This window comes from Salmo salar, chromosome 25 (assembly GCF_965601325.2).
Source record: "Salmo salar chromosome 25, fSalSal1, whole genome shotgun sequence".
NCBI classification, from domain to species: domain Eukaryota; kingdom Metazoa; phylum Chordata; class Actinopteri; order Salmoniformes; family Salmonidae; genus Salmo; species Salmo salar.
This window is the reverse complement of record NC_138315.1, coordinates 40,375,416-40,401,998: the sequence shown is the minus strand read 5'-3', so window position 1 is coordinate 40,401,998 and position 26,583 is coordinate 40,375,416. Positions and strand designations below refer to the sequence as shown.

General features: G+C 44.4%; 1 protein-coding gene across 2 annotated transcripts in view; it reads right to left on the bottom strand.

The window, feature by feature from the left end:
• Positions 1-10,390: 10,390 nt before the first annotated feature.
• LOC106586740 (translesion synthesis protein REV1) overlaps positions 10,391-26,583 on the bottom strand; it is a 79,360-nt gene continuing 63,167 nt past the window's right edge. Inside the window, exons 6-20 of one of the 2 annotated variants that reach the window (XM_082969152.1) lie at positions 25,387-25,485; positions 25,043-25,295; positions 24,801-24,929; positions 24,456-24,610; positions 20,510-20,629; positions 20,117-20,337; positions 19,556-19,728; positions 16,834-17,063; positions 16,403-16,611; positions 15,793-16,065; positions 15,589-15,688; positions 14,615-14,808; positions 14,368-14,518; positions 12,661-12,763; positions 10,391-12,441 (exon numbers count right to left, since the gene is read on the bottom strand). In XM_082969152.1, coding sequence (XP_082825278.1) covers positions 12,330-12,441; positions 12,661-12,763; positions 14,368-14,518; positions 14,615-14,808; positions 15,589-15,688; positions 15,793-16,065; positions 16,403-16,611; positions 16,834-17,063; positions 19,556-19,728; positions 20,117-20,337; positions 20,510-20,629; positions 24,456-24,610; positions 24,801-24,929; positions 25,043-25,295; positions 25,387-25,485 — 2,522 coding nt within the window. In that variant the 3' untranslated portion in view covers positions 10,391-12,329. The remainder of the gene's footprint in view (positions 12,442-12,660; positions 12,764-14,367; positions 14,519-14,614; positions 14,809-15,588; positions 15,689-15,792; positions 16,066-16,402; positions 16,612-16,833; positions 17,064-19,555; positions 19,729-20,116; positions 20,338-20,509; positions 20,630-24,455; positions 24,611-24,800; positions 24,930-25,042; positions 25,296-25,386; positions 25,486-26,583) is intronic. The other variant, XM_082969153.1, reaches the window with a different exon arrangement.

Genomic DNA, 26,583 nt, shown 5'->3' with positions numbered 1-26,583 from the left:
AGACCGGTGGAAATCTCTCCTTTGGTCTGATGAGTCCAAATTTGCTATTTTTGGTTCCAACCTTCGTGTCTTTGTGGGACGCAGAGTAGGTGAACAGATGATCTCCGCATGTGTGGTTCCCCCCGGGAACCATGGAGGAGGAGGTGTGATGGTGTGAGGGTGCTTTGCTGGTGACACTGTCTCTGATTTATTTAGAATTCAAGGCACACACATAACCAGCATGGCTACCACAGCATTCTGCAGCGACACGCCATCCCATCTGGTTTGCACTTAGTGGGACTATCATTTGTTTTTCAACAGGACAATGACCCAACGCACCTCCAGGCTGTGTAAGGGCTATTTGACCAAGAAAGAGAGTGATGGAGTACTGCATCAGATGACCTGGCCACAATCACCCGACCTCAACCCAATTGAGATGGTTTGGGATGAGTTGGACCGCAGAGTGAGGGAAAAGTAGTCAACAAGTGCTCAGCATATGTGGGAACTCCTTCAAGACCGTTGGAAAAGCATTCCAGGTGAAGCTGGTTGAAAGAATGTCAAGAGTGTGCAAATGGTGATTACTTTGAAGAATCTAATATCTAAAATAAAATTTGAGTAACACTTTTTTGGTTACTACATGATTCCAGATGTGTAATTTCATAGTTTTGATGTCTTCACTATTATTCTACAATGTATAAAATTGTGATTAAAAAGAAAAACCCTTGAATAAGTTGGTGTGTCCAAACTTTTGACTGGTACTTTATATATGTACACTACCGTTGAAAAGTTTGGGGTCACTTAGAAATGTCCTTATTTTTTAAAGAAAAGCCCATTGATTTGTCCATTTAAAATAACATCAAATTGATCAGAAATACATTGTTAATGTTGTAAATGACTATTGTTGATGGAAAGGGCTGATTTTTAATGGAATATCTACATAGACGTCCAGAGGTCCATTATAAGCAACCATCACTCCTGTGTTCCAATGGCACGTTGTGTTAGCTAATCCAAGTTGATCATTTTAAAAGGCTAATTGGTCATTAGAAAACCCTTTTGCAATTATGTTAGCACAGCTGAAAACTTCAGTGCTGATGAAAGAAGCAATAAAACTGGCCTTTAGATTAGTTGAATATCTGGAGCATTAGCAATTGTGGGTTCGATTACAGGCTCAAATTGTCCAGAAACAAAGAACTTTCTTCTGAAACTCGTCAGTATATTCTTGTTCTGAGAAATGAATGCTATTCCATGTGAGAAAATGCCAAGAAACTGAAGATCTCATACAACGCTGTGTAGTGCTCCCTTCACAAAACAGCGCAAACTGGCTCTAACCAGAATAGAAAGACTGGGAAGCCCCGGTGTACAACTGAGCAAGAGGACAAGTACATTAGAATGTCTAGTTTGAGAAACAGATGCCTCACAAGTCCTCAACTGGCAGCTTCATTAAATAGTACCCGCAAAACACCAGTTTCAACGTCAACAGTGAAGAGGTGACTCCGGGATGCTGGCCTTCTAGGCAGACTTCCTCTGTCCAGTGTCTGTTCTTTTGCCCATCTTAATCTTTTCTTTTTATTGGCCTGTCTGAGATATGGCTTTTTCTTTGCAACTCTGCCTAGAAGGCCAGCATCCCGGAGTCGGCTCTTCACTGTTGACGTTGAGACTGGTGTTTGACTTTTGACCGGTAGGGTGTGTGTGTAGGTTTGTGTGTGTGTGTGGGTTTTTCTATATTTTTACTATTTTCTACATTGTAGAATAATTTAAAATAGTATAAAAAAAACAGATACCTTATTTACATAAGTATTCAGACCCTTTGCTATGAGACTCGAAATTGAGCTCAGGTGCATCCTGTTTCCATTGATTATCCTTGAGATGTTTCTACAACTTGATTGGAGTCCACCTGTGGTAAATTCAATTGATTGGACATGATTTGGAAAGGCACACACCTGTCTATAGAAGGTCCTACAGTTGATAGTGCATGTCAGAACAAAAACCAAGCCATGAGGTTGAAGGAATTGTCCGTAGAGCTCTGAGACAGGATTGTTTCGAAGCACAGATCTGGGGAAGGGTACCAAAAAATGTCTGCAGCATTGAAGGTCAACAAGAACACAGTGGCCTCCATCGTTCTTCAATGGAAGAAGTTTGGAACCACCAAGACTCTTCCTAGAGCTGGCCGCCCGGCCAAACTGAGCAATCGCGGGAAAAGGGCATTGGTCAGGGAGGTGACCAAGATCCCGATGGTCACTCTGACAGGGCTCTAGAGTTCCTTTGTGGAGATGGGAGAAACTTCCAGAAGGACAACCCTCTCTGCATTACTCCACCAATCAGGCCTTTATGGTAGAGTGGCCAGATGGAAGCCATTCCTCAGTAAAAAGCACATGACAGCCCGTTTGGAGTTTGCCAAAGGGCACCTAAAGACTCTCAGACCATGAGAAACAAGATTCTCTGGTCTGATGAAACCAAGATTTAACTCTTTGGCTACAATGTCAAGCATCACGTCTGTCGGAAACCTGGCACCATCCATATGGTGAAGCATGATGGTGGCAGCATCATGCTGTGGGGATGTTTTCAGCAAAGATGAACGGAGCAAAGTACAGAGAGATCCTTGATGAAAACCTGCTCCAGAGCTCTTAGGACCTCAGACTGGGACGAAGGTTCACCTTCCAACAGGACAACGAACCTGAGCACACAGCCAAGACAACACAGGAGTGGCTTTGGGACAAGTCTCGGGTGAATGTCCTTGTGTGGCCCAGCCAGAGCCCAGACTTGAACCCGATCTAACATCTCTGGAGAGACCTGAAAATAGCTGCAGCAACGCTCCCCATCCAAACTGACAGAGCTTGAGAGGATCTGCAGAGAAGAATGGGAGAAACTCCCCAAATACAGGTGTGCCAAGCTCGTTGCGTCATACCCAAGAAGACGAGGCTGTAATCGCTGCAAAGGGTGCTTCAACAAAGTACTAAGTAAAGGGTCTGAAGACTATTGTAAATGTGATATTTCTGTTATTTGTATTTTTATAAACTGGCATGACATTTCAAAAAACCTGTTTTTGCTTTGTCATTATGGGGCATTGTGTAGATTGATGAGAAAAAATAACAATTTAATCAATTTTAGTATAAGTCTGTAACCTAAAAAAATTGGAAAAAGTCAATGGGTCGGAATACTTTCCAAAGGCATTGTATGTGTGTATATATTCACATTTATTTCATCATGGAGTCATACTGAGACCATGGTCTCTTTTACAGATGAGCCCTGAATTACATAAATTACAAAAAATACACACATCAAAAACAGGGTCATAAAGAAACACATTCATCAGTAATAAGGTCCTCAATCAGCTTCCTAGAGGCACCAAAACAAACACATTCATCAGTAATAAGGTCCTCAATCGTCTTTCTGAATTACCCTAGAGGCCCCAGAACATCACATTTAAGAACATTTTGAAGATTGTTCCAAAAATAAGTTGCAAGAACACTAAAAGCTGATTTACCTAACTCCGTAGAGACCAAAGGATTTTCCAGAGTTAGCCTGAGACCGGATGTGGGACCTTTTGTAAAAGGGCTTTATAAATGAAAACATTGATGTCACAAAGGTTTCATACATTGCAAAGAGGGTCAACCAACTTTCTGGTAGAGAATGCAGTGATGAGTATTCAAATTGTCGCCCGTAATAAAGCGCAGTGAGGTGTGATAAACTGCATCTAACGGCTTAAATTAAGTGGCAGCTGCGTTCATATCGATGTCGCCATAGTCTAGGACCGATAGGAATGTCGACTGAATAATCTGCTTTCTACTATTTAGCGAGAGGCAGGACCTATTTCTATAGAAGCCCATTTTTATTCTCAGCTTCTTAACTAACTCGTCAATATGCTTTTTAAAAGATAGTTTTTCATCTATCCAGATATCTGTAAGCACAGACACGATCAATATGGACACCAGCCAGAGTACATATGGTAAAATCATCAGAGTTACTTTTAATTAAGCGCTCTAGAGAACAACTTATACTTAGTTTTACCTGTATTCAATACTAATTTCAGGTCAATAAAGTTTTTCTGTTACACAATGAAGGCAGGCTGTAGTTCAGATAGAGCCTGGTCAACCATGGGACAATAACAGACACAACAGTATCATAATACAATGAAGGCAGACTGTAGTTCAGATAGAGCCTGGTCAACCATGGGGACAATAACAGATACAACAGTATCATAATACAATGAAGGCAGACTGTAGTTCAGATAGAGCCTGGTCAACCATGGGGACAATAGACACAACAGTATCATAATACAATGAAGGCAGACTGTAGTTCAGATAGAGCCTGGTCAACCATGGGACAATAACAGACACAACAGTATCATAATACAATGAAGGCAGACTGTAGTTCAGATAGAGCCTGGTCAACCATGGGGACAATAACAGACACAACAGTATCATAATACAATGAAGGCAGACTGTAGTTCAGATAGAGCCTGGTCAACCATGGGGACAATAACAGACACAACAGTATCATAATACAATGAAGGCAGACTGTAGTTCAGATAGAGCCTGGTCAACCGTGGGGACAATAACAGACACAACAGTATCATAATACAATGAAGGCAGACTGTAGTTCAGATAGAGCCTGGTCAACCATGGGGACAATAACAGACACAACAGTATCATAATACAATGAAGGCAGACTGTAGTTCAGATAGAGCCTGGTCAACCATGGGGACAATAACAGACACAACAGTATCATAATACAATGAAGGCAGACTGTAGTTCAGATAGAGCCTGGTCAACCATGGGGACAATAACAGACACAACAGTATCATAATACAATGAAGGCAGACTGTAGTTCAGATAGAGCCTGGTCAACCATGGGACAATAACAGACACAACAGTATCATAATACAATGAAGGCAGACTGTAGTTCAGATAGAGCCTGGTCAACCGTGGGGACAATAACAGACACAACAGTATCATAATACAATGAAGGCAGACTGTAGTTCAGATAGAGCCTGGTCAACCATGGGGACAATAACAGACACAACAGTATCATAATACAATGAAGGCAGACTGTAGTTCAGATAGAGCCTGGTCAACCGTGGGACAATAACAGACACAACAGTATCATAATACAATGAAGGCAGACTGTAGTTCAGATAGAGCCTGGTCAACCATGGGGACAATACGACACAACAGTATCATAATACAATGAAGGCAGACTGTAGTTCAGATAGAGCCTGGTCAACCATGGGGACAATAACAGACACAACAGTATCATAATACAATGAAGGCAGACTGTAGTTCAGATAGAGCCTGGTCAACCATGGGGACAATAGACACAACAGTATCATAATACAATGAAGGCAGGCTGTAGTTCAGATAGAGCCTGGTCAACCATGGGACAATAACAGATACAACAGTATCATCGGCATACAAGTGCAGGTTACAGTTTTTTTTTTACAGACAAGTCGATATTGTTAATGTAACCAGTAAAAAGTACAGGACCTGGAATCGACGCCTACAGGACACATTTCTTAATATCCAGGAAACCTGATTTAATACCATCAGTAGATACACATTGAGTTCTATCTGTCAAGTAATTTTTAAACCAGTTACATGCAGCCTGGTCCAGGTCAATTGAGGAAAGCCTCTGAATTAGCAGTGAGTGATCAACACTATGGAAAGCCTTTGACAGGTCAATGAAGAGGACAGCACAATGTTGCCTTTTATCCATACAGTTAACCACATCATTTATTATCTAGGGATGCAGCAGAGATAGTGCTATGACCTGGTCTAAAACTCGACTGATGTACATTTAGAATATTTTTCAAAGATAAGAACGATCTTTGCTGAGAGTTAATCAAAGATTGTAAAATTGTATTTAGGCAAGAAGGTTTCGAAATAGGCCGATAATTATTTAGGTCACAAGGGTCACCACTTTTGTGAAGGGAGAGTAGATGGGTCACATTCCAAACCTTGGGGAAAGTACTAGATATAATTGGCAGATTAAACATATGGGTTAATAATTCAAAAATCTGAGGGGCAGAGAGCATCAGCAAAAATGGATCAAGCATATCAGCACATTTGTTTTACATCAATCTTAAGCAGGGCATCTAATACATCACGGATAGTAAATTGTTGAAATGAAAACAAAGCTTCACTAGAAGTTGACAGGTTAACTGTCGAGTCAGCTAGCGGCTGGCAGAGGGAAGAGTAGTCGATTGACTGACCCGGGTCAACTACACCACCGTTTCTCTCAAATAGAAACCCTACAGAGATAAAAAATGATTATTAAAAATAATCACTTATCCCATTCTTCTCAGTTATGATGCCAGTCAGACAGAACTTGCTTAGACAGGGAAGAAGTTGAATTTGTACTTGTCAGTGCATTTACTTTTTTCCAGAATGTAGAAGGATCACCAGCAGAGTCAAAGATGGCGCTTAAAAAGTAGCTTTATTTTGCTTTCATAATCAAGATAGTACATCTGTTTCTCAATTGTCTGAAAGATTGCAAGTCCACTACAGAGTCAGTTTTCCTTGCTTTGGCCCAGGCCTGATTTCTCTACTGAATGAGCTTAGATATTTCTGAAGAAAACCCAGGGTTAGATCTATCTTTGACACGGAATTGTTTAAAAGGGGCGTGTTTATCTGCCAGAGGAATGAATATAAAGGAGAAATGTTCTAGATCCAACTCAGGGTCAGTAATACAGGAGACAGTGGCTAAATGGCATGGAAAACCCCTTGAGCAGAAAACCAAAAAAATGTATCTCCTTAATTAAACAAGATTAGTATTTTGCTGTTTCATATCTCTAATACATACTATGGGACAATGATCACTGAGATCATATGCAAATACTCTACTAGACAAATATTTATGGGGGTTATTAGTAAGAATGAAATCAAGCAATGAAGAGTTAACAGGGGTTTTCACATTTAGCCATGTGGGTTTTGAGATTAATTGAGTCAGATTAAAATCAATGCATATACTCTTCCACTGATCTGAGGCCGGGGATAGCCAACCCAGATTCAAATCCCCTAAAATGACCAACTCAGAAGACAGAAAAGGTGTTAAACACTCAGATATAGCACCAATAGCATCCACCATGGCAGCAGAGGGGGGTAAATCCCAGCAACAAATAAATGTGTATTCTGGTTTATGGACACAATAAATAAGAATTTGTTCTTAACTGACTTGCCTAGTTAAACAAATGTTAAATAAATGAAATGTACCTCATTGCCATAAGAGCTAACAGGCATAGGGTCATCTGCAACTATTTGTTGAGTGAGTTGAGACTTTTCCAAGGTCCCTGGCCAACCACGTGAGAGCAGAGCAGACTGAGCATTTGACAGACTTCCCTCAAATCGCTGGATGCAGTGGCTGGGGTGGGAACTGGGAGAGCAGTGTTGACCGAGCTCAGTCCACCCTGATGAAGCTCCCGCCAAAGGAGTGGAGCTGCTGCAGGGGACCAGAGTTGCTGCCAATGTTCCATTCTGGGTGTGCAGAGGAGACCTTGGTGTGGCTCCTCTTGTAGGGTTGGGGCAGCCATGGGGGGTAGGAGGGTCCCAGGCCTGTCCTGGGGATGGGAGTAGGGAGGGTAACCAAAACTAACCTGGGAGGGAGGTTGTGGAGGGAGGTTGAGGATGGTGGTGTGGTGGGCAGTGTAGCTGGTGAAGCTCCAAACTCTCAGCACATGAGGGCTGATGATGTGAATGATACATGGTGTGGACTGCATCATGTGGTGCACTACCTTCAACAGTGATTTGCCAGACCCTAGGGTAGTGGTCGGTGGCCGCTATTGTGTCGGCCAAATAACGCCATTTACCTGTGACTGTATTCATGATACAGCACTGCATCTTGTGCCTTATAGAGCCCCACAGTAGAGGTGTCATAACACCCATAAAACCTAGCGGTAAAACAGGGAAATGTTTTGTGTAGGCTTACCCTGGCGTGACGTTTTGATAACCATGTAAATCTCTCTTGGACAAGGTGACTTTTATCAATATATTCGGCTATATTCACTCGCAGATTAAAAAAATGCTAATTAGCATCAAAGTAGACATACAAAACTGTAAATCCCTGCAAGCTCCTGCACGTCATCTCTAGCTGACACCTTTGCTAACAGGTTTTGTGTCCATTTAAAACTTGCACAAGACAGTTCACAGAATTTCCCATTTAAAGAAACGTAGCCAATTTATTCATTACTATATTTTGTTAACATTAGATAGTTAATCCAGAGATTCTTCCCTTTGCCTCGGTTCGGCAGTCCCGTCCAGATCATCATGGAATTTGTAGTTCTTTATTATAGCCATATTAGCAGATAATTAGCATTACATTTTTTGGGGGGTAAATATAGGTGAATATATTGATGAAGGTTACCTTGTCCTAGAGAGATTTACACGGTTAGGTCACACCAGGGTAAGCCTACATGAAACACAGCCCTTATTTGAAGTGTTTCTAACATTTCCCATGGGAAACATTAATGGTGGAAAAACTAAGATTTGAAATCTGTCCCCAAATGCCAAATATTTTATAAAATCTCTAGGATTAGTCCACAACAAAAGTATTCTTACATCATAGGTTTATACAATTGTAGCCCCTGACCTTTTTCAGTTTATTTTATTTAACTTTTTAAACTGTTGTAACTGGCAATTAATGTATAGGAATTTGTATTTCTTATTTTGTTTATTTGCTTTACTTTAATGTTATTTTGTTTCTTAAGAAAATATACTTGTAGTGATGTCCTGTTTGTTTGTTATCGTAATTTGAAATTGATTTCGTTAAAAAAAGTAAGTCACAGGTAAATAAAGTCCAGTTACCACCAATGAGACTGTAGTAGCTTAGTTAGGATACTTTTTCATTACATTGCATTTTTATTATGTAACAACCAAAAAGTTTATAAGCAAGCCCGTCTTGAACCAGGCACCAAATGCTAGCATATTATTAGTTAGTATTTATTGACAGTTCACAATGGGCTAGCCCCTGTCCAGTTTGGCAAAAAGTTATGTCTGTGTGACCACCTAACTGCAATAAGTTCAAGGTTTACTTTCCTTTCAGTACAGGTGCATCAAAGCTGTGGCCGAGAGACTGAAAAACAGCTTCAATCTCAAGGCCATCAGACTGTTAAATAGCCATCACTACCCGGCTACTCATCCCTACACCTTCGAGTCTGCTGCCCCTATACCTAGACATGGAATCACTGGTCACTTTAATAATGGATCACTAGTCACTTTAATAAATGTTTACATACAGTTTTACTCATTTCATATGTACAGTATGTACTGTATACTAGTCAATGCCGTTCTGACATTGTTCATCCTAATATTTATATATTTCTTAATATAGTCTTTTACTTTTAGGTTTGTGTGTATTGTTGTGACTTGTTAGATATTACTGCACTGTTGGAGCTAGAAACACAAGCATTTCACTACACCCATAATAACATCTGCTAAATAAGTGTATGTGACCAATACAATTTGATTTGATCAAGGCTTTTATTAATTCCAAGTTTATTATCAATTTCTTAGAAAACATACAAATGATGTCACAGCTTCAGGTCTTCAGGCATGGGTCAGTCATGATAGACAGGTACACTGACCAATTAGATCTTTTCTTCTGGCCCTTAGCTTTCGAAGAGTTATGGCAGATGACAGGAAAAGTATTTTACAGTCACTCAGAGACCACAGCATACAAATTTGAATGTAATGAAGTCAGAATCACAGGTTGTCTGCGTCTCCCGTGTTTACAGCTACATTCATTTCACCAGTATACTAACTGTTATATGATCGTGGGTCAGGTTCAGTAGGAGCCATTTCAAACCCACTGCGTATGTCACAATGAGAGAACTGTCAGTTCTTTTTTTGGGGTTGCAACAAATGCAGATTTATGTGATGTCAGAAATAGGTGTGACGTTGTGAGGTCACAAGAGAGAATTACCATTTTATGTGATGTCACAGAAAGCATTGACAGGAGAGTCTGGGTGCATCACAATAGTCTGAAATAGCTTCCTCAACTCCTTTCAGATATCTGCACTTGTTACGTAGTAGCAATCCAAAGCCATATGGTATTGCTTTCTCCAGTATTCTCTCATCAGTGTAGTTGAAGGACAGGAAGGCACTTCAGACCCTTGAGATTCCATGTCTTAACTAAATACAAGTTACATCAAAAATCAACATAAGGGATTTGGCCAGCTTCCGGTTTCCATGCTGTCACGCCACCGCCACCCACCCACCCACACACGAGAACTAACCGTTAATAACACACTACTTGTAAACAATACAAGAAAAAAAAGGGAAAAAAGTATATTTAAAAAAACAAGCCTTTTCTTTGTAAAATGAACAAGAGGCGGCGTTGAAAACACTATTTACAATGGCACTTTTTTTTTGCAGAGGAAAGGTACAAACCAATGTCCCAGACAGGGTGTTTTTGAGTCTGTGTCAGTTTGCAGATACTTCTGAGGCCGAGGAGGTGGCAAAGCTTAGAGTAACAGAACAACTGGTGCAAAGCAGAGAGTAACAGAACAACTGGTGCAAAGCAGAGAGTAACAGAACAACTGGTGCAAAGCAGAGAGTAACAGAACAACTGGTGCAAAGCAGAGAGTAACAGAACAACTGGTGCAAAGCAGAGAGTAACAGAACAACTGGTGCAAAGCAGAGAGTAACAGAACAACTGGTGCAAAGCAGAGTAACAGAACAACTGGTGCAAAGCAGAGAGTAACAGAACAACTGGTGCAAAGCAGAGAGTAACAGAACAACTGGTGCAAAGCAGAGAGTAACAGAACAACTGGTGCAAAGCAGAGAGTAACAGAACAACTGGTGCAAAGCAGAGAGTAACAGAACAACTGGTGCAAAGCAGAGAGTAACAGAACAACTGGTGCAAAGCAGAGAGTAACAGAACAACTGGTGCAAAGCAGAGAGTAACAGAACAACTGGTGCAAAGCAGAGAGTAACAGAACAACTGGTGCAAAGCAGAGTAACAGAACAACTGGTGCAAAGCAGAGAGTAACAGAACAACTGGTGCAAAGCAGAGAGTAACAGAACAACTGGTGCAAAGCAGAGAGTAACAGAACAACTGGTGCAAAGCAGAGAGTAACAGAACAACTGGTGCAAAGCAGAGAGTAACAGAACAACTGGTGCAAAGCAGAGAGTAACAGAACAACTGGTGCAAAGCAGAGAGTAACAGAACAACTGGTGCAAAGCAGAGTAACAGAACAACTGGTGCAAAGCAGAGAGTAACAGAACAACTGGTGCAAAGCAGAGAGTAACAGAACAACTGGTGCAAAGCAGAGTAACAGAACAACTGGTGCAAAGCAGAGAGTAACAGAACAACTGGTGCAAAGCAGAGAGTAACAGAACAACTGGTGCAAAGCAGAGAGAGTGAAAAGAAACAGAATCCAGAAGACTGGAAGAGGTCTCTGCTTTCTGCTTCCAAACCCTGCATGTCAAAGAACGAGGAATAACGCAGTGGAGACAGCAAAGAGATTCCATGGCCATCTCTATGTCTCAGTCTGTCCTATACTGGGACGATTGGCATATTCACAGACCTAGTGGCCAACTCTGCCATTACTCATGACTTTCAGTGGGTCCTGACCAATAGGGGCTACAGGAGGAGGGTTCCTGCCCCTCCCCCTCCGACCCATGGAAAGTTGGACATTGTGTGATGGGCCAAGTTTGATTTTTCAAAGTGTAGTGCAGCCGATATCGGTGCTCTGTTCTGCTGACGTGTGTTATGACGACGTCACAACAGAAGGCAGGTTAGGCTCTGCTGATGTCAAAGTGACAGAGGGTTGTTGTGTTGATGTCACAATGACACAGAACTCTTTCACTGTGATGACGCAAGGAGAGAACAATTCTGAAACTCTGGCATCTTTCTAGAACTCCGACTTTCCGTGCTGAAGATCACAGACATCATGATTTGACCTAGCTCCTCCCACAGGATCATGATGTAATAGTAAGATGATGTAACAGTGGCACAACAAACAGGAGCAGGAGGAGCAAAACTGAATCTCAAATGGCATTCTATCCTCCACATATTAGTATAATACCTTTGACCAGTGCACTATATGGGGAATAGGGTGTGATTTGAGACTTGGCCAGAGCCTGCCGTGCCCTCTCCTACGTGATCTTCAGAGTGCTGCCCTCTCCTACGTGATCTTCAGAGTGCTGCCCTCTCCTACGTGATCTTCAGAGTGCTGCCCTCTCCTACGTGATCTTCAGAGTGCTGCCCTCTCCTACGTGATCTTCAGAGTGCTGCCCTCTCCTACGTGATCTTCAGAGTGCTGCCCTCTCCTACGTGATCTTCAGAGTGCTGCCCTCTCCTACGTGATCTTCAGAGTGCTGCCCTCTCCTACGTGATCTTCAGAGTGCTGCCCTCTCCTACGTGATCTTCAGAGTGCTGCCGTAGGTCTGCTGTACCACCACCTGCACGTTGTCCAGGATGAAGTCAAAGGCCATGCTCCATACAGACTCCACAGACTGCTGCATCAACCTGCCATGACATAAGATATGCCTTAGGCCTAACACACTTGAATATCTAATAAACTAAACACACATGAGAAAAAGAGAAAAGCACTAATTGAAATGGAATCTCAACAATGGGGGTAGTATGATCCTAGATCCCCAAACAGGTCCTATTTGACCATGGCCGAGTGGTCCCTCACTGAGACAGAGGTGAAGAGGGGAGAGTTAGACCACAAATGGACTGTACCTCTTCATGTACTTGATGATCAGGGCAAGTTTCTCTAGATTTTTGTCGTTGATCAGATCAGTGCAGTACTTGACTACCTGCAGAATGTCCTCCTCCATAGGGTCTGAGGGGGGAAAAGTACTTAGAAAAACACAGTACTACATCTTCAACACAGTCAAAAACACAACTACAGTTGTGGCAAAAAGTTGAGAATGACACAAATATTAATTTCTATAAAGTTTGCTGCTTCAGTGTCTTTAGATATTTTTGTCAGATGTTACTATGGAATACTGAAGTATAATTACAAGCATTTCATAAGTGTCAAAGGCTTTTATTGACAATTATATGAAGTTGATGCAAAGAGTCAATATTTGCAGTGTTGACCCTTCTTTTTCAAGACCTCTGCAATCCGCCCTGGCATGCTGTCAATTAACTTCTTGGCCACATCCTGACTGATGGCAGCCCATTCTTGCATAAACAATGCTTGGAGTTTGTCAGAATTTGTGGGTTTCTGTTTGTCCACCCGCCTCTTGAGGATTGACCACAAGTTCTCAATGGGATTAAGGTCTGGGGAGTTTCCTGGCCATGGACCCAAAATATCGATGTTTTTTTGTTCCCCGAGCCACTTAGTTATCACTTTTGCCTTATGGCAAGGTGCTCCATCATGCTGGAAAAGGCATTGTTCATCACCAAACTGTTCCTGGATGGTTGGGAGAAGTTGCTCTCGGAGGATGTGTTGGTACCATTCTTTATTCATGGCTGTGTTCTTAGGCAAAATTGTGAGTGAGCCCACTCCCTTGGCTGAGAAGCAACCCCACACATGAATGGTCTCCGGATGCCCCAAACAATCGGAAAGGGGATTCATCAGAGAAAATGACTTTACCCTAGTTCTCAGCAGTCCAATCCCTGTACCTTTTGCAGAATATCAGTCTGTCCCTGATGTTTTTCCTGGAGAGAAGTGGCTTCTTTGCTGCCCTTCTTGACACCATGCCATCCTCCAAAAGTCTTCGCCTCACTGTGCATGCAGATGCACTCACACCTGCCTGCTGCCATTCCTGAGCAAGCTCTGTACTGGTGGTGCCCCGATCCTGCAGCTGAATCAACTTTAGGAGACGGTCCTGGCGCTTGCTGGACATTCTTGGGCGCCCTGAAGCCTTCTTCACAGCAATTGAACCGCTCTCCTTGAAGTTCTTGATGATCCGATAAATGGTTGATTTAGGTGCAATCTTACTGGCAGCAATATCCTTGCCTGTGAAGCCCTTTTTGTGCAAAGCAATGATGGTTGACAGGTAACCATGGTTGACAGAGGAAGAACAATGATTCCAAGCACCTTTTGAAGCTTCCAGTCTGTTATTCGAACTCAATCAGCATGACAGAGTGATCTCCAGCCTTGTCAACACTCACACCTGTGTTAACGAGAGAATCACTGACATGATGTCAGCTGGTGCTTTTGTGGCAGGGCTGAAATGCTGTGGAAATGTTTTTTTGGGGGATTCAGTTCATTTGCATGGCAAAGAGGGACTTGCAATTAATTGCAATTCATCTGATCACTCTTCATAACATTCTGGAGTATATGCAAATTGCCATTATACAAACTGAGGCAGCAGACTTTGTGAAAATTAATTTTTGTGTCATTCTCAAAACTTTTGCCCACGACTGTACTATGGCAGCAAATGTCCCCCTTTTTCCATAGATGGTAGTAAACAACCCACTCCCCCCATTCTGTACCTGAGATGGTAGTGACCCATTCTCTGAGTAGTGTTCGGATGTCCATGAAATCACAGGCTCCAGCGAGGGTGGGTTCAGGGTGAGGGGTGAACTTGGACAGAGTCTCTGGGTCGTCCTGCTGTAGGGAGGAGGTGGAAGGTCCAGTCTCCAGCTGGATGGGGGTCAGTTCAGGCCAGTTCAATCACTATGCATCATTAATTAATCAGAAAACAGAAAACTTACCTTGGATAAGTGCTTAGGGGCTCACCTTGAGGCCATTGGGTAGGTCCCTGGATCTGAGCACGTGTGGTAGGTCTTTGGCCGGGCTGTTTCCTGGTGGGCGGGGCCTCTTTAGAGGGGAGGGGCCTTTCTTGGCAGGGCTATTGTTGGCATTCTTGTAGCAGCGCTTCATCCGACCCACCCCCACATGCTTCAGATGCAACAGGGGGTTCCTCTGGTCTGCTACAGAGAAAGAGAGAGGGGAGGGGTGGACAAGCAAGGCGAGGGAAGGAGTGAAAGGTAGAGAAGGAAAGAGAGAGATAAGGGGGCAATGCAATGAAAGTTTAATTTGATCATTGGTCGGTTCTCCGGTTCTTTCCAGTGTATTGCTAAATGGCATATATATTCTATATTATATTATTATTATTATACACTGAGTGTACACAACATTAAGAACACCTGCTCTTTACATGTCAGACTGACTGGGGAATCCAGGTGAAAGCTATGATCCCTCATTAATGTCACATGTTAAATCCACTTCAATCAGTGTTTGTGAAGGGGAGGAGACAGGTTAAAGAAGGATTTTTAAGCCTTGATACAATTGAGACATGGATTGTGTATGTGTGCCATTCAGAGGGTGAATGGACAAGACAAAATATTTAAGTGTCTTTGAATGGGGTATGGTAGTAGGTGCCAGGCACACTGGTTTGAGTCAAGAACTGCAATGCTGCAGGGTTTTTCACACTCAACAGTTTCCCGTGTGTATCAAGAATGGTCCACCACCCAAATGACATCCAGCCAACTTGACACAACTGTGGGAAGCATTGGAGTCAACATGGGCCAGCATCCCTGTGGAAAGCTTTCAACACCTTGTAGACTCCATGCCCTGACGAATTGAGGCTGTTCTGGGGTGGGGGGTGTGGACCATTCTTCTTAGGAAGGTGTTCTTAATGTTTGGTAAACTAAGTGTATATTATTGGATAGATATACTGTATTCTGCACTACTTTGGTCTGCAGTCTTACCCATGATCCCCTGGGCCTGGGCGTTCTCTCTGCGGCCGTACGCTGAACGCAGCTCCTCCTGGAGTTCTCTGGGGAGTGCTGCAAACACCTCTGGGTCAACCTACACACACACACACACACACCCACACCCACACAGAGAGACAATATGTGTGTGTTTATAGGGGGTGTTGGTGTTAATGAGAATGTTTGTGGGTGTGTGTGTACCTGGGAGAAGTCAGGCAGTTCCAGGATGATGCCTGTGGAGCCGGTCTGTCCAGGCTGGTTGGGGATCTGAATCACTAGTCCTCCTACAGGAGAGGGTAGAGGGGAAGATGAACAGGAAGAGAGAGGAGAAGAGGGGCCAGGGGAGGAGGGGTACGGGTGAAGGGGGTGTTGGTGTGACCCGTTGTGGGTTCTCTCTGTGTGTCTGTGGGTCCAGGAGTGCTCCACCTGTTCTCTCAACTCTGCAGGCAAGGCCTCCAACACTGACCGGTCCACCTGACATGGACACAGACACACATGGACACACATACAACATGTATCCTGGGAAACATGTGTGTGAGGGTGATTTTACTGGCCAAAAGGCTCCTTTCCAGCTTCTACCTCCAAGCCATAAGACCGCTGAACTATTCATCAAATGGCCACCTGGATGATTTACATTGACCTCCCCCCTCCCCCCTTGTTTCTACACTGCTGCTACACGGTAAGGTACCTGTTGTATTCGGAGCATGTGACAAATACAATTTGATTGGACTTGAAATGATGCTTCAAAAACATAGCCAACCAAATGGTTTTTCAATAAGAGCAATGCACTGTTGAACTAGGGGTGAAGTACCTGTGAGGGAGGGGAGACCTCGATGCTGAGGTTAAGGTGTGTACCAACATGGTTAGGTGTGCGTGTAGAGGGTGGCGGCTCTCCTTTACTCGTCCCTGGGATTGGCTCAGCAGGCGATGTAGGGCGGGGAGTGGAGAAGGGGGGCAGGACTCTGGCAGAGGAACTCTTCTCCTGATTGGTGCATGTAATGGCGGTATTAGGTAGCGAATCTGAAGGGAGAGAGACAGCAGAGGTCGTTCTATGGCTCGATGACTGGCTCCTTGAGGTAACCACTAACAAGAGCTCACACACACACACACACACACACACACACACACACACACACACACACACACACACACACACACACACACACACACACACACACACACACACACACACACACACACACACACACACACACACACACACACACACACACACACACACACCTGTGTGGTTATGTTGGGCAGGGGGGCGCTGGGCCAGTATCTTGTCTCTGATGGAGCATGTTTTAGGGCACGAGGGGTCCTTGGGGACGGAGTGGGCCCCCTCGAGGAGCTGCACCTGGAGGCCCACCCCCCTCATGTCCTGCACCTTCAGCCTCATTGTGTGGAACAGCTTGATGACCTCACTGGCTATCAGATGACCACAGTCTGTAAGCTGGGCCAGGGTCACTGACCTGAGAGAGGAGAGAGGGGGAAAGAGGAGAGGAGGGTAGAGGAGAGGAGGGTAAAGGAGAGAGGAAGAGGAGAAGAGAAAAGAGGAGAAGAGGAGAGAGAGAGAGAGAGAGAAGAGGAAGACACTCAATTATGTCCCCTCAGTGTGTTCCAGGATGTGTCTGAAATCTGTCTTGCCTACTATTTACTAAAACTACATACTGTGTACTAATTGTACCACAAATTATTTAGAACATACTTTTTTTTATAAAAAACAAAAAACAAATGCAATGAGCAACAAATAACATCCTAGGCTGATCCATACTGAGAATGAGGAACAAATAACATCCTAGGCTAATCCATACTGAGAGAATGAGGAACAAATAACTTCCTAGGCTGATCCATACTGAGAATGAGCAACAAATAACTTCCTAGGCTGATCCGTACTGAGAATGAGGAACAAATAACATCCTAGGCTGATCCGTACTGAGAATGAGGAACAAATCACTTCCTAGGCTGATCCATACTGAGAATGAGCAACAAATAACTTCCTAGGCTGATCCATACTGAGAATGAGCAACAAATAACTTCCTAGGCTGATCCGTACTGAGAATGAGCAACAAATAACTTCCTAGGCTGATCCGTACTGAGAATGAGCAACAAATAACTTCCTAGGCTGATCCGTACTGAGAATGAGCAACAAATAACTTCCTAGGCTGATCCGTACTGAGAATGAGCAACAAATAACTTCCTAGGCTGATCCGTACTGAGAATGAGGAACAAATAACTTCCTAGGCTGATCCATACTGAGAATGAGCAACAAATAACTTCCTAGGCTGATCCATACTGAGAATGAGGAACAAATAACATCCTAGGCTGATCCGTACTGAGAATGAGGAACAAATAACTTCCTAGGCTGATCCATACTGAGAATGAGGAACAAATAACATCCTAGGCTGATCCATACTGAGAATGAGGAACAAATAACATCCTAGGCTGATCCATACTGAGAATGAGGAACAAATAACATCCTAGGCTGATCCGTACTGAGAATGAGGAACAAATAACATCCTAGGCTGATCCGTACTGAGAATGAGGAACAAATAACATCCTAGGCTGATCCGTACTGAGAATGAGGAACAAATAACTTCCTAGGCTGATCCATACTGAGAATGAGCAACAAATAACTTCCTAGGCTGATCCGTACTGAGAATGAGCAACAAATAACTTCCTAGGCTGATCCGTACTGAGAATGAGGAACAAATAACTTCCTAGGCTGATCCATTCTGAGAATGAGCAACAAATAACTTCCTAGGCTGATCCATACTGAGAATGAGGAACAAATAACATCCTAGGCTGATCCGTACTGAGAATGAGGAACAAATAACTTCCTAGGCTGATCCATACTGAGAATGAGGAACAAATAACATCCTAGGCTGATCCGTACTGAGAATGAGGAACAAATAACTTCCTAGGCTGATCCATACTGAGAATGAGGAACAAATAACATCCTAGGCTGATCCATACTGAGAATGAGGAACAAATAACATCCTAGGCTGATCCATACTGAGAATGAGGAACAAATAACATCCTAGGCTGATCCGTACTGAGAATGAGGAACAAATAACATCCTAGGCTGATCTGTACTGAGAATGAGGAACAAATAACTTCCTAGGCTGATCTGTACTGAGAATGAGGAACAAATAACATCCTAGGCTGATCTGTACTGAGAATGAGGAACAAATAACTTCCTAGGCTGATCCGTACTGAGAATGAGGAACAAATAACATCCTAGGCTGATCTGTACTGAGAATGAGGAACAAATAACTTCCTAGGCTGATCCATACTGAGAATGAGGAACAAATAACATCCTAGGCTGATCCATACTGACAATGAGCAACAGATAACATCCTAGGCTGAAATGAGCAACAAATAACATCCTAGGCTGATCCATACTGAGAATGAGCAACAGATAACATCCTAGGCTGATCCATACTGAGAATGAGCAACAGATAACATCCTAGGCTGATCCATACTGAGAATGAGCAACAAATAACATCCTAGGCTGATCCATACTGAGAATGAGCAACAGATAACATCCTAGGCTGATCCATACTGAGAATGAGCAACAGATAACATCCTAGGCTGATCCATACTGAGAATGAGCAACAAATAACATCCTAGGCTGATCCATACTGAGAATGAGCAACAGATAACATCCTAGGCTGATCCATACTGAGAATGCGTTGATTTCCCGCCATTCGTTTATTTATGTAGAGTGTCCTCAATTCTGATTATCAGCTTGTCAAACACACGTGAGGGTGAAAAGACGATGCTCTTCCTCAACAGTGTGCAGCTAAATGTACTAGATGAAGAGCTGAAATGAGTATGACATCCTGGTATTTAAAGCATACTTCATTTTACATACTATAAAATGTTAAATTTTCGCATACCACAAGAGCCTACTATTTATGGGTATTCGGACACGGTCACCGTGTCCATTTGTCTCGCTCACCTAGCCAAATTGTCACAGGTGCCATGACCACTGTACTTGGATGGCTCCACCGGGGCCCCTGCCTTACAGACCATGACCTTTAGGGTCAGCCTGCGACCCCTAAGCCCCGCCCCCTGCAGTCGCTTCTGCACCTCAATGGACAGGTTGGTCAGGAACGACTCCGCCTCGTCCACCTGGTGAGATGGAGAGAATTTAGAGAAAGAGAGAATGGAGAAAGTGATAGAAAAGCCTGTCACTTTGAACAGGCAAAGAAGAATGTCTGTTCTTCAGGAAATATCCCATTCTGAACAATCTGAATATTCTGCCTCCTTGAATAAGCCCCAGTTTTGATCAGTATAAACCAGTTATGACCTGCGTGGACCAGATCAAACAAGCTCTTACCAGTGTAAACCGGATTAAACAGGTACGGACCAGTGTAAACCGGATTAAACAGGTACGGACCAGTGTAAACCGGATTAAACAGGTACGGACCAGTGTAAACCGGATTAAACAGGTACGGACCTGTGTAAACCGGATTAAACAGGTACGGACCAGTGTAAACCGGATTAAACAGGTACGGACCTGTGTGAAGCGGATGTTGTAGTTCATCTCAGCCGAGACAGACTTCCTCTCCTTCTCGCTACGGACGGGCCGGTCGTCCAGACCTCGGCAGAACCTGAAGAGGGTCTGACCGGTGCGAGGGCCAAACTCCTTCTGCAGCCGCTGCAGAGACACCTGCTGCAGGTCCCCACATGACCTCACACCCAGAGATGCCAGTTTACCAGCCATAGAACGGCCCACACCTGTGGGAGAAGGAGAGATGGAGGGTGTAGAGAAGGACAGTTTATATTCTGGAGATGCACAAGAAAGATGATCATCAGTTGCAGAGTAACTGTGTGTGTGATGTGTGTGTGGTTGATGTGTGGTGTGTGTGTGGTGTGTGTGCGGCCAGCAGGTGCTGCTGTAGTGCCTCACCTGGTAGGCTGGTCACCGTCTGGTCCCTGATGAAGTCGTCCACTTCCTCTGACCTCAGGAAGTACTGTCCGTTCGGCTTAGCCTTCCGGGTAGCCATTCTCGCCAACAGGATGTTGGACCCTGGACAGGTCAGAGGTCACAGAGGTTAGACAGGGTGTGTTACAGTGGGAGGGAAACTATGCTGCCCCTCCATTTCCAAATGCTTCCTCCCTTGTTGTGCCAACAGAATCACTGGTATAATGCACTTTAACCTCCTCTGGTTTCCTTTACGGAGTCAACCCAGACAGTCTTTCCTGAGATATTGTGCGTTACATGTCCATTGCGCTGCACACAAGTTAAATGTAGTCTTGAATGATGCATGCCAAGATACACCAGAGATATTACAACCACACAACTCAAACGCCGGTTCACCAGTATGAACCAAATCGCAAACCGCTTTTTTTGTTCAAGCCCTGAAGAACTGTTGTCCGCTAAAGATGTTTCCAATTTGCCAATTTATTGGCTGTCCAGTATCCAGACGACCTGTCCCCAGATTCCAATACAGTTCACCTCTTTCCGTAACGTGTTGAGGCCGGCAATTAAGGAGAATGAGAGGCTCAATTAAAGATGTTACAGAACTGCTGTATTTGAATCACCACTCCCTCCTGTCCAGTTCCCTGATACAGATATGGCAATCTGTTTACCATCCCTGAAACTGTCGCTCTGTCCAGTTCCCTGATACAGATATGACAATCTGTTTACCATCCCTGAAACTGTCGCTCTGTCCAGTTCCCTGATACAGATATGACAATCTGTTTACCATCCCTGAAACTGTCGCTCTGTCCAGTTCCCTGATACAGATATGGCAATCTGTTTACCCTCCCTGAAACTGTCGCTCTGTCCAGTTCCCTGATACAGATATGACAATCTGTTACCATCCCTGAAACTGTCGCTCTGTCCAGTTCCCTGATACAGATATGACAATCTGTTTACCATCCCTGAAACTGTCGCTCTGTCCAGTTCCCTGATACAGATATGACAATCTGTTTACCATCCCTGAAACTGTCGCTCTGTCCAGTTCCCTGATACAGATATGGCAATCTGTTTACCCTCCCTGAAACTGTCGCTCTGTCCAGTTCCCTGATACAGATATGACAATCTGTTACCATCCCTGAAACTGTCGCTCTGTCCAGTTCCCTGATACAGATATGACAATCTGTTTACCATCCCTGAAACTGTCGCTCTGTCCAGTTCCCTGATACGGATATGACAATCTGTTTACCATCCCTGAAACTGTCGCTTCTGTCCAGTTCCCTGATACAGATATGACAATCTGTTTACCATCCCTGAAACTGTCGCTCTGTCCAGTTCCCTGATACAGATATGACAATCTGTTTACCATCCCTGAAACTGTCGCTCTGTCCAGTTCCCTGATACAGATATGACAATCTGTTTACCATCCCTGAAACTATCGCTTCTGTCCAGTTCCCTGATACAGATATGACAATCTGTTTACCATCCCTGAAACTGTCGCTCTGTCCAGTTCCCTGATACAGATATGACAATCTGTTTACCATCCCTGAAACTGTCACTCTGTCCAGTTCCCTGATACAGATATGACAATCTGTTTACCATCCCTGAAACTGTCGCTTCTGTCCAGTTCCCTGATACAGATATGGCAATCTGTTTACCATCCCTGAAACTGTCGCTCTGTCCAGTTCCCTGATACAGATATGACAATCTGTTTACCATCCCTGAAACTGTCCCTCCTGTCCAGTTCCCTGATACAGATATGACAATCTGTTACCATCCCTGAAACTGTCGCTCTGTCCAGTTCCCTGATACAGATATGACAATCTGTTAACCATCCCTGAAACTGTCGCTCTGTCCAGTTCCCTGATACAGATATGACAATCTGTTTACCATCCCTGAAACTGTCGCTCTGTCCAGTTCCCTGATACAGATATGACAATCTGTTTACCATCCCTGAAACTGTCGCTCTGTCCAGTTCCCTGATACAGATATGACAATCTGTTTACCATCCCTGAAACTGTCGCTCTGTCCAGTTCCCTGATACAGATATGACAATCTGTTTACCATCCCTGAAACTGTCGCTCTGTCCAGTTCCCTGATACAGATATGATAATCTGTTTACCATCCCTGAAACTGTCGCTCTGTCCAGTTCCCTGATACAGATATGACAATCTGTTTACCATCCCTGAAACTGTCGCTCTGTCCAGTTCCCTGATACAGATATGACAATCTGTTACCATCCCTGAAACTGTCCCTCCTGTCCAGTTCCCTGATACGGATATGACAATCTGTTTACCATCCCTGAAACTGTCGCTTCTGTCCAGTTCCCTGATACAGATATGACAATCTGTTTACCATCCCTGAAACTGTCGCTCTGTCCAGTTCCCTGATACAGATATGACAATCTGTTACCATCCCTGAAACTGTCCCTCCTGTCCAGTTCCCTGATACGGATATGACAATCTGTTTACCATCCCTGAAACTGTCGCTCTGTCCAGTTCCCTGATACAGATATGACAATCTGTTTACCATCCCTGAAACTGTCGCTCTGTCCAGTTCCCTGATACAGATATGGCAATCTGTTTACCATCCCTGAAACTGTCGCTCTGTCCAGTTCCCTGATACAGATATGACAATCTGTTACCATCCCTGAAACTGTTGCTCTGTCCAGTTCCCTGATACAGATATGACAATCTGTTACCATCCCTGAAACTGTTGCTCTGTCCAGTTCCCTGATACAGATATGACAATCTGTTACCATCCCTGAAACTGTCGCTTCTGTTCAATTCGCTGATACAGATATGACAATCTGTTAACCATCCCTGAAACTGTCGCTCTGTCCAGTTCCCTGATACAGATATGACAATCTGTTTACCATCCCTGACATTGTCGCTCTGTCCAGTTCCCTGATACAGATATGACAATCTGTTTACCATCCCTGAAACTGTCCCTCCTGTCCAGTTCCCTGATACAGATATGACAATCTGTTACCATCCCTGAAACTGTCGCTCTGTCCAGTTCCCTGATACAGATATGGCAATCTGTTTACCATCCCTGAAACTGTCGCTCTGTCCAGTTCCCTGATACAGATATGACAATCTGTTTACCATCCCTGAAACTGTCGCTCTGTCCAGTTCCCTGATACAGATATGACAATCTGTTTACCATCCCTGAAACTGTCACTCTGTCCAGTTCCCTGATACAGATATGGCAATCTGTTTACCATCCCTGAAACTGTCGCTCTGTCCAGTTCCCTGATACAGATATGGCAATCTGTTTACCATCCCTGAAACTGTCGCTTCTGTCCAGTTCCCTGATACAGATATGACAATCTGTTACCATCCCTGAAACTGTCGCTTCTGTCCAGTTCCCTGATACAGATATGGCAAGCTGTTTACCATCCCTGAAACTGTCGCTTCTGAGGAGAAATTATTTTCTAAACAAAAAACTAACTAACTAACTAAAGAAGAATTAGTCTGATGCACTTTCAAACAGCCAAGTCAGCTCCACTCATTGCTCTGGCACCGTCGCTGCCTTCACCACGGCATTTAATCACCCATATCTCTTTATACTTCAATCAGTTAAACCTTTTCTTTTTCAAGGCCTGAGGCACAATTCAGTCACATTCCTGAAGACCAACAAACACTTAGCTTAGCTTTCTAGTCCATATGGAAATGAAAAAGGTTCATGAGGCAGAGCACCCAGTCCTCTCCCTGATGTCTGCCCGGATGGCACTACTCACCCATGCCCACTGAGGCGGAGCACCCAGTCCTCTCCCTGATGTCTGCCCGGATGGCACTACTCACCCATGCCCACTGAGGCAGAGCACCCAGTCCTCTCCCTGATGTCTGCCCGGATGGCACTACTCACCCATGCCCACTGAGGCAGAGCACCCAGTCCTCTCCCTGATGTCTGCCCGGATGGCACTACTCACCCATGCCCACTGAGGCAGAGCACCCAGTCCTCTCCCTGACGTCTGCCCGGATGGCACTGGCAAGTTCATCTGGTGTAACACTCAACTCGGCCAGCAGGGCGGAGCTATCCACCAACGCCTCGTCACAACTCAGGGCCTCGATGTCGTGAGAATAACTACAGAGAGAGACAGAGAGAGTAACAGAGGCAGAGGAGAGGGAGAGAAAGAGAGAAAATAAAGAGAAAAGTTAAATCAATTTGTTGTCTAATAGATGAGATTGTGCTACAATCCTACCAAGTAACTAATAGTCATAGATGACAGGTATAGAGAGAGAGAGTGAGTGAGTATCTGTTCATCCATGCGAACCTGGCGAGGGTCTCGTACATGGCCAGGGCCACCTTCTTGTAGGCCTGGAAGTCATAAGGGACAGACTGCAGGGAGGGACACAGCTGTTTGGCCTGGCCAAAAATCATCCCGTTCCTCACCCCCGCCTGCCTGACAGACCGAAAGAGAGACCACATATTACTATAGGGTAGAGTGTACGTGTGTGTGTGTGTGTGTGTGTGTGTGTGTGTGTGTGTGTGTGTGTGTGTGTGTGTGTGTGGTACCTGGCCTCATAGCTACAGGAGGCGATCTCAGCCATAGAGAGGGCAGCAGTACCCTGGTCAACACTGTTGCCATGGGAGATGTGACTCTCCGTCTCTGATGATGTCATTTCCTCCAGGTCCCCATCCTTCCTCTCTGACACAGCTGGATAGCAATATGTTTTCTGGTAGTACTGCAGCTCCAGCTGGCGGTCAACACCAGGTCTCTGGGCCACTCTGCCTGAACCACGGTTACTGGTCACCGCTACAGACTTCCCTGGGGGGAGGAGAGGAGGGGGTGCGGTTAGTGGGCACTTAGGACTAGAATAGCAAATATGATAGAAATACTTGAGTTTGTGCGTGTATACCTTTGAGGTCTGGTCGGTGTCTGATCCCCACGGAGACAAAGAAACAGTCCATGTCCACATGCAGGATACAGGACTGAGGGCCAGGAGCAGCTGACAAACCTGGTCAACAAACAGACAGACCAGGAAACAAACAGACAGACAGACAGACAGACAGACAGACAGACAGACAGACAGACCAGGAAACAAACAAACAAACAGACAGACAGACAGACAGACAGACAGACAGACAGACAGACAGACAGACAGACAGACAGACAGACAGACAGACAGACAGACAGACAGACAGACAGACAGACAGACAAGGAAACAGACAGACAAGGAAACAGACAGACAGACAGACAGACAATGAAACAGACAGAGAAACAGACAGACAGACAGACAGAGAAACAGACAGACAGACAGACAGACAGACAGACAGACAGACAGACAGACAGACAGAGAAACAGACAGACAGACAGACAGACAGACAGACAGACAGACAGACAGACAGACAGACAGACAGACAGACAGACAGACAGACAGACAGACAGAGAAACAGACAGACAGACAGACAGACAGACAGACAGACAGACAGACAGACAGACAGACAGACAGACAGCCAGACAGACAGAGAGAGAAACAGACAGACAGACAGACAGACAGACAGACAGACAGACAGACAGACAGACAGACAGACAGACAGACAGACAGACAGACAGACAGACAGAGAAACAGACAGACAGACAGACAGACAGAGAAACAGACAGACAGACAGACAGACAGACAGACAGAGAAACAGACAGACAGACAGACAGACAGACAGACAGACAGACAGACAGACAGACAGACAGACAGACAGACAGACAGACAGAGAAACAGACAGACAGACAGACAGACAGACAGACAGACAGACAGACAGACAGACAGACAGACAGACAGACAGACAGACAGACAGACAGAGAAACAGAGAGAGAAACAGACAGACAGACAGAGAAACAGACAGACAGACAGAGAAGGAAACAGACAGACAGACAGACAATGAAACAGACAGACAGACAGACAATGAAACAGACAGACAGACAGACAGACAGACAGACAGACAGAGAGAGAAACAGACAGACAGACAGAGAGAGAAACAGACAGACAGACAGACAGAGAAACAGACAGACAGACAGACAGACAGACAGACAGACAGACAGACAGACAGACAGACAGACA